This window comes from Camelus ferus, chromosome 12 (assembly GCF_009834535.1).
Source record: "Camelus ferus isolate YT-003-E chromosome 12, BCGSAC_Cfer_1.0, whole genome shotgun sequence".
In the NCBI taxonomy this organism is placed as follows: domain Eukaryota; kingdom Metazoa; phylum Chordata; class Mammalia; order Artiodactyla; family Camelidae; genus Camelus; species Camelus ferus.
This window is the reverse complement of record NC_045707.1, coordinates 32,453,544-32,468,950: the sequence shown is the minus strand read 5'-3', so window position 1 is coordinate 32,468,950 and position 15,407 is coordinate 32,453,544. Positions and strand designations below refer to the sequence as shown.

At 38.9% G+C, this 15,407-nt stretch overlaps 1 protein-coding gene across 2 annotated transcripts in view; it reads right to left on the bottom strand.

The window, feature by feature from the left end:
- TBC1D30 (TBC1 domain family member 30) overlaps nucleotides 1-13,394 on the bottom strand; it is a 69,711-nt gene extending 56,317 nt beyond the window's left edge. The window contains exons 1-2 of one of the 2 annotated variants that reach the window (XM_032493334.1): nucleotides 12,197-13,394; nucleotides 7,384-7,548 (exon numbers count right to left, since the gene is read on the bottom strand). In XM_032493334.1, the coding sequence (XP_032349225.1) occupies nucleotides 7,384-7,548; nucleotides 12,197-12,644 (613 nt within the window). In that variant the 5' untranslated portion in view covers nucleotides 12,645-13,394. The remainder of the gene's footprint in view (nucleotides 1-7,383; nucleotides 7,549-12,196) is intronic. The other variant, XM_032493335.1, reaches the window with a different exon arrangement.
- Nucleotides 13,395-15,407: the final 2,013 nt, after the last annotated feature.

Below are 15,407 nucleotides of genomic sequence, written 5' to 3'. Positions count from 1 at the left end.
GAATACGTACAGGAGGTGGGAAAACCACAGAGAGAAGCAAGGGAATAATTAACACAAATGTATCGGGGAGAGAGGCCATTTCAACCAGGGGCTTCTAATGTGCCAGTAATATTTATTACTCAACTTTGATAGGTAGACACCCACCACCCACAGATCTTTCTTTTAAAATATACATGTACATATCAGAATATACTTCTTTATGATGATGCATTCTATAATAGATATTTTAAGTAGTAAGTGAATTCTTGTTTAAATCAGTGAAATTGTTTTAGTATCTCGAAACACTAAAGGAATCCCAGAAAAATTCTTTAAAATGTTATGCCTATAAATGTGAAAAGTTATACGAAATGGGCAAACTCTATGTAATTTACCAAAGCTGACATAGAAAACATAGAAGATAAAAAAAAAACCAAAAAAAAACATAGGATTATTTGTAAGTTGAATTGATCATTTAAAGCCCTCCTACAGAGAAAACTTCAGGCCCAATATTTTACCAGAGAATTCTACCAAACATTTATGAAAGAAATAACTCCAGTCTTACACAATCTCTTCCAAAAAATGGAAAAAGAGGGCACTCTGACTTCTTTTATGAGACTCCCAAAACTTGACAAGAGCATTGCAAGAAAGGAAATTATAAATTTAACTCATACATGAACATAGGCATAAAAAAATCGTAAACAAAATATTAGCAAACCAAATCTAGCAACGTATATATGAATGCATATATACACATTACATGTGTGTGTGTTTGTGTGTGTGCGCATGCATATCTCATGACCTAGCTAGGATTTTTTCAAGAATGCAAAGTTGTTTTAACATTCAAAAAAACTATAAAATTCAACGTATTATCTCAATACAGCAGTAAAGTATGCGAGTTCAACATCTTAGCAAATTGTACAGGAGAATTTTCTTAATTTGATAAAGGGCTTCTATAGGAAACTTTCAGCAAACATTGTATTTAAAGGTGAAATGATGAAAACCTTCCCTCTGACGGTTGTACATGAGACAAAAATTTCCTTCCCATTATCACTACTTCCATTCTATATTATACTGGAGGTCCCAGCCAGTATACAAGATGAGAAAAAGAAATGAAAGAATGGTAAAGAAATCCATAAAACCGATAGTATTCACAGATGATAAAGATTATGTACTCAGGGAAAAAAAACAAAAAGATTTTACAGATAAATTATTAGAATCAACCAAAGAAAAAGTACAGTTACTGGATATAAGGTCAATATACAGAAAACAATCATATTTCTATGTACCAGAAACAAACAGAAAATAAATTTCTTTAAAGATATCAATTTAAAATAGCATCCAGAAACCTCAATTACCTAAGAATAAACATTGTAGAAAATATGTAAGGCCTCTAAGGAAACCTGTAAAATATTATTCAAGTAAGTTTGAATAATAATAAATAATAATTTAAAATACAATACTTATGGACTAGAAGTTGAACACTGTAAAGATGTCATTTCTCCCCAGAAAGCCAATAATAAGCAAAACAATCTTGAAGAACAAGGTTTAAGAACCTACACTATCAGATAGTAAAAGTTATTGTAAAGTACAATAATTAAGACACTGTTGCACTGGCTCAAGGAGAGACAAATAAAACAACAAAACACAGTAAGAGCCCAAAAATGAACTCACATACATTTAGACATTTACATAAAAATGGCGCCACAGAGCAATGGTAAAAGGATAAACTGGGCTGAGTCAATTAGATATTCATATGGACAAACATGAAATCTGACTCCTACCTCATACCATGCAAACAAAATGAATCAATTCTAGGTGGATCCAGACCTCATTATTTATTAAGCGTTTAGAAAATAAAATGAGAAAGTATCTTCGTGAGTTTGGTATTAAAGAAAAAAAAAAGATTTCTTAAATAGGATAGAAAAAGCACCAGCTATAAAAGGCAAGACTGGTTACCCAATTTGTGAGACCCCTTGTTCAAAAATTAAGAGCTTTAGGACAACAGCAGCAGAGCACTAAACCACACGTGGGCGCTACCGAGCATGCGCCCAATGTGACGCCACAGATCACACGCCCACAACACCGGCCCTGCAGGAAGCTAAAAGACCAGTCAACCGGACTACGTAAAAGCTAAGAACTCGTGCTCATTAAGTGACACTCTTAAGAGTGAAAATGCAGGCCAAATAAGTGGGAGAAGGTATTTGCATCACATCTATCTGACAAAGACTCATATTCAGAACACATAAAGAGCTCCTACAAATCTCTAACAAAAAGGAGCCAATCCTTTTCTTAGGAGACAAATAGCCATTAAACGTATCAAGAGGTGCTGAACCACGTTATGAATCAGCAAAATTGAAATGCAAATCACACAGCCACTAAGAGACTCACTAGAACAGTTAAAATGCAAAGGCCTGACAACTCCAATACCAGTTGTTGGCCACTCCAAGCTCACCTTTGCCTGTTGTTTTTTTCCCTATTGCATTTATCACCTTCTTACATACATAAACAAAAATATTGACTCTTAGGGAGCATGGGACTCAACTAGGTTAAGGAAAATTGAATTACCAACTATGCTTCAATTTTTTAAAAGTTAAAAAAAATGTGAATTATGGGATTTTCAGGAGCTACAGAAAAACATCTGTTCTTTCAGGTAAGGTTGCTAAATTGGAGCGCTGTTGGCCATTTGGGTATTGTCTCATAGAGAGGAAAGCACGGCTAAGAGATGAAGTCATATTCTTAAAGATACTATTTGAGCACCTGCATCTGATTTAGCTGCAGCTGAAGGCACATTCTCAATACTTTTAATTAGGTAAGCCCATCAATTTCCTTCATTGCTTAAATCAGTTTGAGTTGTGTTTCTATACTCAACACAAAGGAGATTCGTCACTATTAAAATGTGGACAAAACAAAATGGTAGACTGAAAAACAGTGCATTAATCATTCAAAATTATGTTTATAAATGATTTATGCCAATGGCACCAGCTTATGATATGGTACATGAAAAACACGGGACACAGAAATGTTTATACAGTACACTGACTTTTGGGAAAACTTCATATAAAAAAGCCACTTGAGTAAAAATTCAAAAACATTAAGAAACTGTCTTTAGAAAACGATTTTCCCTCTTCTTTTTGCATTTCTGTATTTTCCAAAGTTTCCTTAATGACTATACTATACTTAACACTTTTTATTGATATATAATTCACATACCATAAAATTCACCCTTTTAAACTGTACAATTTAGTGATTTTTAGTATATTCACAAAATTGTGTAACCATTATTACTATCATGGCAGAACATTTTCATCACTCCCAACAAGAAACCCATGCCATCAGCAGTCACTTCCTATTCTCCCTACCCCCAAACCCCGGCAACCACTAATCTACTTTCTATTTCTCTGGATTTGTCTATTCTGAACATTTCAAATGGAATCATAAAGGATGTGGACTTTGCATCTTTCACTTAGCATAATGTTCTCAAGGGTCATCCATGTTGTAACATGGAATCAGTAACTTCACTCCTGTTTTTGGCTGAATAATATTCCATTGTATGGATACATCATACTTGTTTACTCATTCAACCACTGATAGACATTTGACTTGTTTCCACCTTTTGGCTATTATTTTTTTAAAAATGCTATGAACATTCATGTACCAATTTTTGTGGGGATACACATCATCAATTCTCTTGGGTAAATATCTAGGAGTAGATGGCTGGTTGAGTGCATTACTTTTATAATTAAAAAAAAAAGAGAGAGAAAGAGAATTGTTTCCTACTGGAAAATGTTGAATGTTAGTGCCACCAAACTCAGGGTCGCACAAATTCCTTCTCCTGCCACAGAGGACAAGGTACTACTGTAAAAAAGATCGCCATAGAAAAAGAACAAAGACCACTCACTGTATGATAAAGTTACTGGTCTCTGCCAGGCATTTATGATAGATAGCAAGATTTACTCACGTCAGGGTATCAATGTGGACACATTAATAAAATGAAGCTGTAAGCTGCCTAAAATTCCTGTACTTATGGACCAGGCCAATAAAAGACAATACTTCTGTTTACATTCACATTTCTTTTCATGATCTCTTTTCACACTTTTCCAAACACCACTAGATTTTATCACTTGATTTATAACACCATTTCAAGAACTTAACCAGCATAACTTAAACATCTTAAAAATTACAGAACTAGGCAATTCTGATCATTAAGATGGCCCCCCTTCTGCTTTCAGGAAAAATAGTTAAACCATGGGGTAAGCAAACTACTTAAAAATCTTAACATCAGAATCAAACTCCTGGTAAATATTCATCTTATTTTTTTTCCCATTGTCTTAAGGCCTTTGGGTGGATTTCCCTGAATACCACACTACATTCATTCCATAATCCATCTGGCCAAGAAAAAATAAAGTATTTATTTCACATGCAAACTATTTCATATGCAAACTATGCTGCAGCAGCATATTCTAATAAACCTGAAACTCTCTATTACATCCTTTGCATGTTACAAATTTCTTACTGCTCCAACTGCATTCCAGTATTACAGAAGTATCACTCTAATTGCTACGTCACAGTTTATGGTGCAGAGAGTGAACTTTTGAGACATCTAGCTTCAAAGTCTGTCTCAACCACTTATCAGCTGTGTGATCGTAGGCAAATTACTTAAACTTTCTGAATCTCAGTTTCCCAATAAAATGTGTCCAAAGATACATATATTTTTGGAATTGCTACGAGAGGTAAAACCAACAGTTTGGCATAAGGCATGTACTCAGTGAATAGTGACTGGTGCTCCCACTCATCTTACTCTTTTTCTTTTTCCTTAACAGAGGCACAGGACCTCATGAACACCAAGCACACACCCTACCAATGAGCTATACTCCCAGCCCCCTCACTTTATTATTAATATTACAGTGGTTATACTATGGTTATCTTTAGATCAATGATGAAATATAGGGGGGAAATCTACTGCTCTATAAGGCAAATATTGATCCTGCTCTTATTCCCACCCCAGTGTGAAAGCAAAGGGATTCCACCATAAGGCTTGATGCAGAAAAACATAAAATGCAAGCAGTTACATCACCTGTGCTAGAAATAAAAATGATCTAGTCATTTCTGTTCATAATCCACACTTAGGATTCTTATTTCAAAATGAATATATCACCTTTGGTGTATCAACGGGAAAGAACCCATTTGAATAAAAGATTAAAATTGTTTTTTGTTTTACAGCATATTAAAGAAGGGGAAAAGTCACTTACGGAGAGAATCATAAGCACTGAATCCACAGGGAGGGAAAAATAGAGGTTATCTGGCTTTTTGCATATTAAATACAAACAATTCAACATGTATGTTGTATTTGAATGCATCACTGCCAATCACTACTAAAATGAACGTTCAGTGATTAATTAAATTCATTTGTTATTTGCTGACTTTGAGGAAAGAGGGCAAATGCGCAACTACTGAAATGAGGCATGCAGTCACAAAACGTCGAACCTCTGGGATTCTAAAATGGAAAAATAAGCATCTAGTCAAATTTCTAACAACATCTACATCACCATCCGGTGTCATATGATGCAAATGATCATTCTGATACACTGTTATTTCTTAATTCAACAAAAAACATTTTGTTCCATGTACTAGAGTCTTATTACCAAGATGAGAATTGAACTTCAAGGAAAGGCGCCATTCACCCCATAGTCTCCGAAATGCAAAACCCAATTTAAAGAGACAAAAATCTAAAATATACAGGGGTAATGCATCCACAAATTCACACATTAAATCAGAGGCTTGTGGACACATTTTTCTAAAAAGACATCAATGCTGGTCCTTTCGTCGGTCAAGCAAAGCCAAATTCTAAATGACTGTCAGTCCCTGGTAATTACCAGCCCGTGATCCTGCGCCGGCCTGACATTCCTCTGCCTCCTGACACCGGCTCCACCACCCCCTTATACTTTCCCACACATCCAAACCCACTCATTTACCACTTCATGCTTTTAACTTCTGATACAAAGGATAATAATGAGTAAATGAAAACACAGTTGAAAAAGAGAAAAATCAAAATCAAAACATTTCAAAATAAGAGAGGAAAATACGATTTTTACTGGATCCCCCTTGTGAATCAACCACAATTCATGGGAAAACATCAACTACTTACAACACGTGACAACTTTCTATAGGTACACAAATTCTCTACTGTACATGCATATACATGTATATGAGTATTTATGTATCTATACCCTCCTTCTCTGGGTATTTCAGACAAGTGCCTGGCTCTGGAGAAAACCCAATTCAAAACCAGTCTACCCAATTACCTACCTGCCTCTTGTATGGACTATTATATCATTATAACAATTAAGCAGCATTCCACTGAACACGCATTAGGTTGAAACCTTTAGTAAACAGCATGAATAATAATTAGGGGGTAACGGTGATATAATCAAAGGAGAGGAAGACAATAGTATTTTCTTTTAATAACAAAGGGAAGAATGGAATTTAAGCCATTAATTTTATTCTCTGAAACTCATCAAGCCCTGAAAATTGTTTTATGAAAACAGACACATCTAAATATGGAATGAAAAAGAAAAACTCTTAGGAGCTGTCACGTTACATAGAGAATGTGACAGGGTAAAGAAACAAGAAAAGGCAACTTTCACATGCACCTAAAAAGCTGCCGGGGGAGAATCTCTATGAAAACACATCACTGTGCCTGATTACCATACCTGCACATACTGTTCTGCCGTGCTGCATGTGAATGAAAAATACAAAACAAAAACAGGGAAATATTAGCAGAATAAAACATAAAACTATTGCATGGAGAATTTAAAAAATCAGTTCACAAGCTTTTATGTCTAGTATCTAACACAGATTAGTAATTTAACATTTTAACTCAATTAACAAACCATGCATCTCTTAGTTATAAATGGATTACCCACAAGATGGGTTTCATGTGTTAAAATATTTTGTCCTTTCCAGATTTCAGAGCAAGCTGTGAGATCCTGTTACAAGAATCTTCTTCTTTTAAATCACTTGTTTAATTCACTTATTAGAGCAACACACAGACTAAGTAAGAAAGCAGTCGTGCCTTTTAGGTTCTATCTCTAGGCTGCTGTTTTAAAAATAAAGATTTTAGTCATTATTTAGCATCAGGCAATAATAACCATTGTCAAAGTGAAGTACTACCTCAAATCTAGAATAATAAAACCAAGTCTGTAACATAGACATGGAATACACATTTTAACTGAACAATACAGGAAGCTCTCTGAGTTACTCATGGTTCTTAGTTCTGAGGGGGATCTAAGGCTTCCATTTACAATTTCTCAATACGTATATTGAAAAACACAATGACTGCTGACACGGCTTCACTAACATTCTGGTCCCACATGGCAAAAGGGCGAAGCCCAGCCCAGCACTTACTTCTCTTCTGAGACACGGCCTGCAGGCACGCCGTCACCAGGTCGCAGTTCCTCTGCACTTTATGCAGAAGCCTATCTTTCTGCTTCAGCTGCCGAAGTAACCTGGCCGACTGAATGCCAATCCTGTACTTGAGCTCTCCAAGAATTGTCTTCAGTTCATTGGTGTCTTTCAGTAAAGCAAAAGAAAAACAGAACAATAAATACCCTGAGAGGAATACAAATTTCAATGTGATGCCAATCACGAGAAAAATATCTGCAACATCCATTTAAACCAAGTAATCCTGGAGTCACACCCAGGATTACATGTACATATTTAGCCAAGAGATTCTGATGAAATCAGTTGCTCATCCGTTTCCTGTCCTGTCCAGGAGACAAGTACCGTAAGATAAATTTTATTCTTGAGGCTACCTATAACATGTAAGCAGAGATTCTTCTACGGTATCCAACTCTGGGTGCAAATTTACATTTCTTTGCCTTAAAATTGGCAGGTACATTCTGTATCATTAAAGTGCTCAGACGGTAAGCTTGCAAGAATATTTTTTAATCTGTTACATCAGTGATAAACCTAACAGCTGGTAACAAATGTTTTTAAAAGCACTCACCTTTGTAAATGATTAGTTACAAGTAAATAACATTACCAAATTTTCTAACGTAGATAAATGCAGTGATTATGGTTCCGTTTTAAATACAGTCTTGCAAATAGCTTGACTATTAGGTACAACAGTTCATCTTCAAATATGGTAGAAAACATACTTCCTTCAAACAGATAAAAGATAATTCGCATCCATAAAACTAATACACTCAACAGCAGTTTTTCCGTAAGTGACAAAAGACGAGGGAATCAGAAGTGACCACCACATCCGTATGAATAATCATTACAATTGGGACGTTTTGTTTGTCACACTTGACATTATCATCAGTCACCACAGTGTGACCTGCCAGGCAAGCAAAGCCTTCCACTCAGCTTGGCGTTGGCTAGACCCTCATTAGAGGTTCTGTGTGGGGTTTGGATCTACTCATTTTGAAAGGGATTTGGAGAAACTAGGGAGGACCAGAAAAGAACAAAAGAAATATTCAAAGTAAGGAAAGTGCTTGAGGTCAAAGGAAGTGAACTTTGGGGGTCTGCATAAGACAAGAGCAAGGGGGTGTTTAAGCAGCTGTCATATTGATTGACTACGTTACGGAAAATGCATTTGACCTTGAGTTAAAAAGAACTGCCTTTGGATCAACCAACTATCTGCATGATTTTAGGCAAGGCAGTGCTCCAAGTCTCAGATTATTCAAGATTATTCTGAGAAACAAATGTGAACAGCCTTTAGAAACATTAATACAAAGAGCACGACAGTAAGAAGGAATTACTATGAAGAGAACAACGGCCAGTTACTTCTCTCACCTTGAGTTCAAATGTGGTGAGATACAATGGGAAGTAAGAGTCCACTTAGGTTAATTGAAAATACTTGGGTTCTAAGGATGATTAAATATGGACTCAAGCTACAAGAAGAAATCAAGAAGAAACCAGAGACTCTTCAATCCTAGATTTCTTCAAATAGAGCAAATTTGAATGTTTTAAATTTTCCCTTCTAGAAACAAAAGGGGTAGATAGGAATATCATCTTGCATTTAAATTATACTTTTCTTCCACAAAAGAGTCATTTTCAGTGACTCTAAAGGCACCTACAGCGCTATGATTTCTGAATTATATGTACTGTCCAACACAAAAATCTTCAGAGTTGAATCTGAAAATGTCTTCTGTAGCAACATTTGAAAACAGAAATAAGGTCTCCTTTATCTCCGTATGTCCCGTAGCCTCAGCCACAGCTCCTAACACAGTGTTAAATAAACCAGGAAAAATGAGGAGATCCTCAGCTAACAAACTGAACTATTTCCTCTTTAAGGAATTCCAGTGTACATAACAATACAAATAATATCTAACATTTCCTGAGCACTTCACATACATTAACTTACATCATTCTCAATACAGCCCTCTGAAGTAGTATTATCCTTATTTATTTTATTTTTTTAATTTAATTCTTGTTTTGGGTTTTTTTGGGGGGGGGAGTAGTTAGGTTTACCTTTTTTTTTTTTTTTTAATTTATTTACTTTTAGAGGAGGTGCTGGCGGTTGAATCCAGGACCTTGATGTATGCTAAGTATGTGATCTACCACTTGAGCTACACCCTCTCCCCTTATTATCCCTATTGAGGTGAGAAAAATGAGACTCAGAAAGGTTAAAGAACTTGCCCAAGGACACATAACCAGTAAGGAACAGTGGCAGGGTATGAACTCAAGCCTTCTAACTCCAGAGTTCACGCCCTTAAAGTAAACACTAAGAAGAGAGCCTAGATTTCCTGAGAAGCCATTTTGGTGCCTCACAGAACTAAAGGACCCACACATGCTAAATATCCTTAAATAGGTGCTAAAGCAAAATCCCTAACAGGGGAGAGAGAATTAACACACAGGTTATCTACATTATATGAGATTCCTAACTATTATGTTAGAAGGGGTATTTTTTGAACTTGAAAAAAATCAAATAACCTAATATGTTGTAAAAATTATTTAAGACAGCTGTTTCCCAGTCTAAATGTCCATCAACAGACGACTGGATAAAGAAGATGTAGTATATTTATACAATGGAATACTATTCAACCATAAAAACCAACAACATAACGCCAGTTGCAGCAACATGGATATTCCTGGAGAATGTCATTCTAAGTGAAGTAAGCCAGAAAAAGAAAAATACCATATGTGATCGCTGATATGTGGAATCTGAAAAAAAAAAAAAAAGAACATAAATACAAAACAGAAACAGACTCGTAGACATAGAATACAAACTTGTGGTTGCCGGGTCGGGGGTAGGGATAGACTGGGAATTCAAAATTTGTAGATACTGACAGGCATATGTAGAATAGATAAACAAGATTATACGGTATAGCACAGGGAAATAAATACAAGATCTTGTGGTAGCCCACAGAGAAAAAAAAAATGTGACAATGAATGTGTGTATGTTCATGTATAACTGAGAAACTGTGCTCTGCACTGGAATTTGACACAGCATTGTAAAATGACTATAACTCAATAAAAAAAAGTTTTAAAAAAGATAGAGGCAAAAAAAAATAAAAATAAATAAAAGACAGCTGTTTCCATCACCTAATTCTTTATTCTCAGTACTCTAATGATGCTTATCAATAAAAGGGGAGGGTGTGGGGGACTATCATAATATAGCACCATGTTTATCCTAACCAGGTCAACTACAAGAAAAGCCGAGATGAGCAGGCAGCTAACCATCCACTGAGACTAAAGCTTGGGCAAAACAGACTCCTATAGGTCTTATGAATGATTAATAGAGTGGTCACTCAGCTGAAATTTACTTCCAAAGCTGTACCATGACCACTTCCTTAAACTTTAGCTTGCCAAATTTTTCTTCCAAAAGGAAATGACTAACCCACAAAATTTCTCTCAGTAATGAAAAGTGAATAACCTTGTAAAAGCAGAAAGCTGAATCATAATTCTCCAAAACTGATTTTGTTGGATTCTGAAGGAACTATTGCCCTGCAGAACTCTTGGCATACACAAACACACTGAGAACAGCCAGATAGTTGTATAAAATTAAATGGCACAACTCCAGCTAAAGTCTCAGGCAGGGGGAGGAAGGTGGAAGCCATTTATAACAATCAGCTGGGGGGAAAAAACTTCACTAGGAAGCCAAAAGAGGAAGCTGTAGGCTGTTTACATAGATTTCAGAAAGCAGACAGATTTATTCCCTTCCTAGTTAGGTGGGGGGGGGGGTGTTTGTTTGTTTTTAATCCCCTGGCACCAGCTAAACTGATTTTACATACAGGAGATAGGAGACCACTCTACAGTAATCTCTTTCCTCCCTCTTCTGGTAATTTAGCACAAGGACATTAATTCAAGGAATGTTACTATGTCTTAGCATGTTTTCCACACCTCTGTTCATTTTGTAAATTGAACTCTTGATATAACTGTACAAAAAGACAACTGTAATAACCAAGTGCCTGGAAGGCAAGCTATTATAAACAGTTGAGAAAAAACACCAGTTAGGACAGAAGCATCAGAGTCTGATAACTAAAGAAACATCAAATTAGCTTCTTCCCCGAAAGCCAAGGCCATTTTTGGATCAACGTCTCCAACAGAAGGTACTAGCAATTAAATTCTGTGATAACGTCAACGCTCTAGGGCCTTCCACTAATTCGCCACTCAGGGGGCAAAAAAATCCACCTAGTGAGCATCTTGAAACCAGACGTTCTGAGAAACAAATTTCACACGTTCTGCGTAGAAACTGAATTACTTTGCCTCACTAGTTAAACATTAACCAAGTAGTGTGGCCAAGGAAGGCGGATTGAAAAAAAAAAAAAACTAAACTAAAAAAACAAACAAACCAAAAAACAGCTCCGGGAGTCACCTTTTTTCTCTAAGAGTCCTCTAGGTAACCTCACGTAGACATCTCAGAAACTCCAAACCCGTCCTAACAGCTGTTCTGGTGAAATTAGAATCTCGACTGCCTCTCCTCTTGGGCCTCCACAAACACAAGGAGGATGGGGGACAGGCATACTACCATTCCAACAACTGAAGCTTCACTCAACTCGAGACGGGATGGGGGGACAATAAGAACTAGGTCTAGTCGTGAATTCATGACCCTGTGGGCACCCGCGACAGATCAAAGGAGACGCTCGGAACTTACTATCTGGGCGCTTGGCGTATCAGCACAGGTGCGCACAGGTGAGCGCGGGAGCGCGCGCAGACCCGGCAGGCGCGCGGCTCTGGGGAGCTCCCGGGACCCCCCTCCCCGGGCCCTCACCTTTCTGCCGCAGGTACTGCATCTGGTGCCGCTGGCTCGGCCGCTTCTGCAGCTCCTGCAGCTCCTGCAGCACGCGGGAGTCGCCGGCGCCGCCGCGGCCGCCCAGGAACACGTCGGAGCCGGAGGCCTCTGCGGAGCTGTCGAAGCTGTCGCAACGCCGCTCGCGGCCCCCGGGCCCGCGGCCCCCGCCGACCGCCTCCTCCTCCTCGGTGCAGCTGTACAGTTCGGTGAGCAGCCCGCTCACCAGGGACGCCGTGCGGCTACCCGGCGGCTCGCCCGGCTCCGGCTCCTCCTCGCCCTCCCAGGGGTCCCAGGAGCCGGGTGCTCGCTCCCCGGGGGACGCCCCCTGCAGGCATGGAACCCGGGGCGCTCCGGGCCCCGCGTCGTCGGGCTTTGCCTCGGGCTGCTCCTTGCCTGCCTCTGGGTCGCTTGCGGGCAGGACCTCCATGGCCCCCGGCGCGCAGCGGCCCCGCTCCCGCCGCTCCTCCCGCCACGCCGCGCGGGCCAGTTCCGGGAGGAGGCGCGGCCTCAGCCCCGCAGGGGGTGCGCTGGGCCGGGCGCAGCGCCCGCGGGCTCCGGATACCCTAGTTGCCGGACCTCCCCCAGGACGGCCCCGCGCCGCTGCCCTTCGACCCCGGGCGGGGAGGAGAGCCAGCAGCCACGCTGCGGGACACCTGGGTACACCTGCAACAGGTGAGGCCCGCCAGCGCCCGGGAGCGCTCTCTGAAGAGCGTCAAGGAGCAGGATGTAGCCAGAACGTATCAGGATAAAGCCTCTAGCCCCGGGGAGCGGGGGGTGGGGAAGGGCGCTCTGGCCGATGTCACCTTCACTTTTAAGCACGTGATTAACTCAAAAAGAGGGCAACTCTTGCATCTTATTCAGCCACCAGCTGGAAATAATGCCCGGGAGAATTCTAAACGCCGATCAACTGGCAGAGGCAGGGCGCTCCCCTTTCACATACTCCGGGCACAATGCCCAGCCCTTCTTGTCTTCCCACCTGATTTGGGCGCCTTTAAAGGAGTTCTTAGTTTAGTTTCTGACAATCACCTTTCTAAAGACCTGGCATGTACTTGAGGTTTAGTAACGCTGTGAACTTTTTTTTCGGTCAAAGATTAAGTACTGGATTAAGATCAATTAATTCCCTAGCCCAAGACCTAACAGAGAATGAGGATTTAATAAATGTCATGAAAAGGGAAACTGATAAACTGATGCAGCTGATTCTATCAGTAAAACTCAAATTTTACATGATAATCTAAGAGATGTATCTTTACCCTAGATCTCAATGGAAGAACAGGGTGCCTCTTCACTGTAGATAGTTTCGTGAATTTAGTAAGAATTGTCAACGTTTTTGAGTGCTTTTTGTGTGCCAGGGACTGTTCTTAGTTCTTTGCACTAATTATCCCATTTAATTCTCATTTTAACCCTATAAAGCAGGTAAGCACTATTTTTTAAATTTAGGTATAATTGACGTATTAGTTTCAGCAGTACAACATAACGACCCGATATTTGTATATGTTGCAAAATGATCACCATCATAATCTAGCTCACATATGTCACCACATAGTTACAAAGGTAAGTGCTGTTTTTTCCCTCACTTTTCAGATGAAGGAACTGAGGCACAGAGAGGCTAAATAACTGCCCATTCACAAAGAATAAAGTGAACTTAAAGCTTAAGTGTCTGGCTTTCATTATGGTTGAATATATATTTCATTGTGGATGAGTGTGTATTTATCTATCTCCTAACGCTTTTAAATACTTGCCGTATTTTTAAAAGGACCAACAACACACCTAGTGAACAATGGTGGTGCTTTATGTTTGTTCAGCATACTTCTTACTTTTCAAGGCACTTTTGTTATAGAGCCTGAAGAAACCTGGCCTCACCACAATACATGTAAACACAGAGTGGGTGCAACTAGGACCCTTTCTGAAATTGGAGTTAGTATAAGGAAAGCAGAAGTTTTATAACTCTTCCCTTAGATATCCAAAATGTTAAATTATACTAGAAATAGCATTTTATGGTTTTATAACTGTATGAACTACTACTGTTTCCATTTAACTTTAAAATGTATGCAATAGAATGAATGGAATTATGTGTTATTTTGTTTTTTCTTTTTTCAAGGATTTTTTTTCTATTATCTCTGGCATTCGATAGAGACCTGAAATCCTTCCTTCAGATGCCAAACTTTGCAACAAGCAGGACTTAAATAAAAGGAAACACTGAAATTAGATCTCTTTTCTTAGTTGACTTCCCAGTCCTTTCTATCTCCACCTGATAAGAGATGTGATAACTACTGGTCCTCAGCACAATTCACATCCGGGGTATTTCTATCAGGACCTATGGATAAAGACGCTCAAAGTGAACTGAAGGGGATGGTGAAAGAGGCCAGGAAAAATGGCAGGTCACTGACATGTGAACATTTCTAAATTAATCAGAACTTCAAAATTATCTCCTGTACCCTCTCATTACCAAATCACCTGAGGAGTGAAAACTGGCAAAATAAAAACTAACCAGGAAAGCAGATTCAAGGTCCTTGCCCTGTTGACTGATCTTGGCCCAGATATCCACAGGACTCCTCTCACCAGGTCAGGTCTCTATTTAAATGTCATCTTCTGAGTGGATCCCCGCTAATGGCCCTATTTGAAACTGCAGCTCCCTACTCCACAGTATTTCTGTCTTCCCCTCCATGTTCTCTTTTTTTCCAGAACACTCACCACCTTCCAACATACTATACCATCTACTGATTTATTTTACTGTCTTCTGCTAGTAAAACATAATCTCCTGAAGGCAGGAATTTTTGTCTCCTTTGTTCGCTGGGATACGCCCACCACCTAGAACAGACCCTGACACATTATCAGTACTCCATAAATGTTTGTTGAATTAACTAACTGAATGAATAAAATGAAAACTAGAGAACAGATCGACCGATTGCTTACTTTCCTAAGAAATGAGAGTTCTATTAAACAGAATCCTAGAAGAGGTGTCGGCAAAGAGCAGCCCATTTCTGAACCCTAATTACTGCTGCCTGGTGACTGGAAGGTTCCCAGCAACTTCCTGAAGGTCTGAAGCCAACTAATTGGATATGAGAGAAAACCATTGACCTAACATAATAGGATTGCAAACTGATCATGACTAATTAATAGCTTAAATTTAATTTACTATGGTTACTTATGCTACTACTAATAATCACCATTTTAATTTGTTTGGACTTTT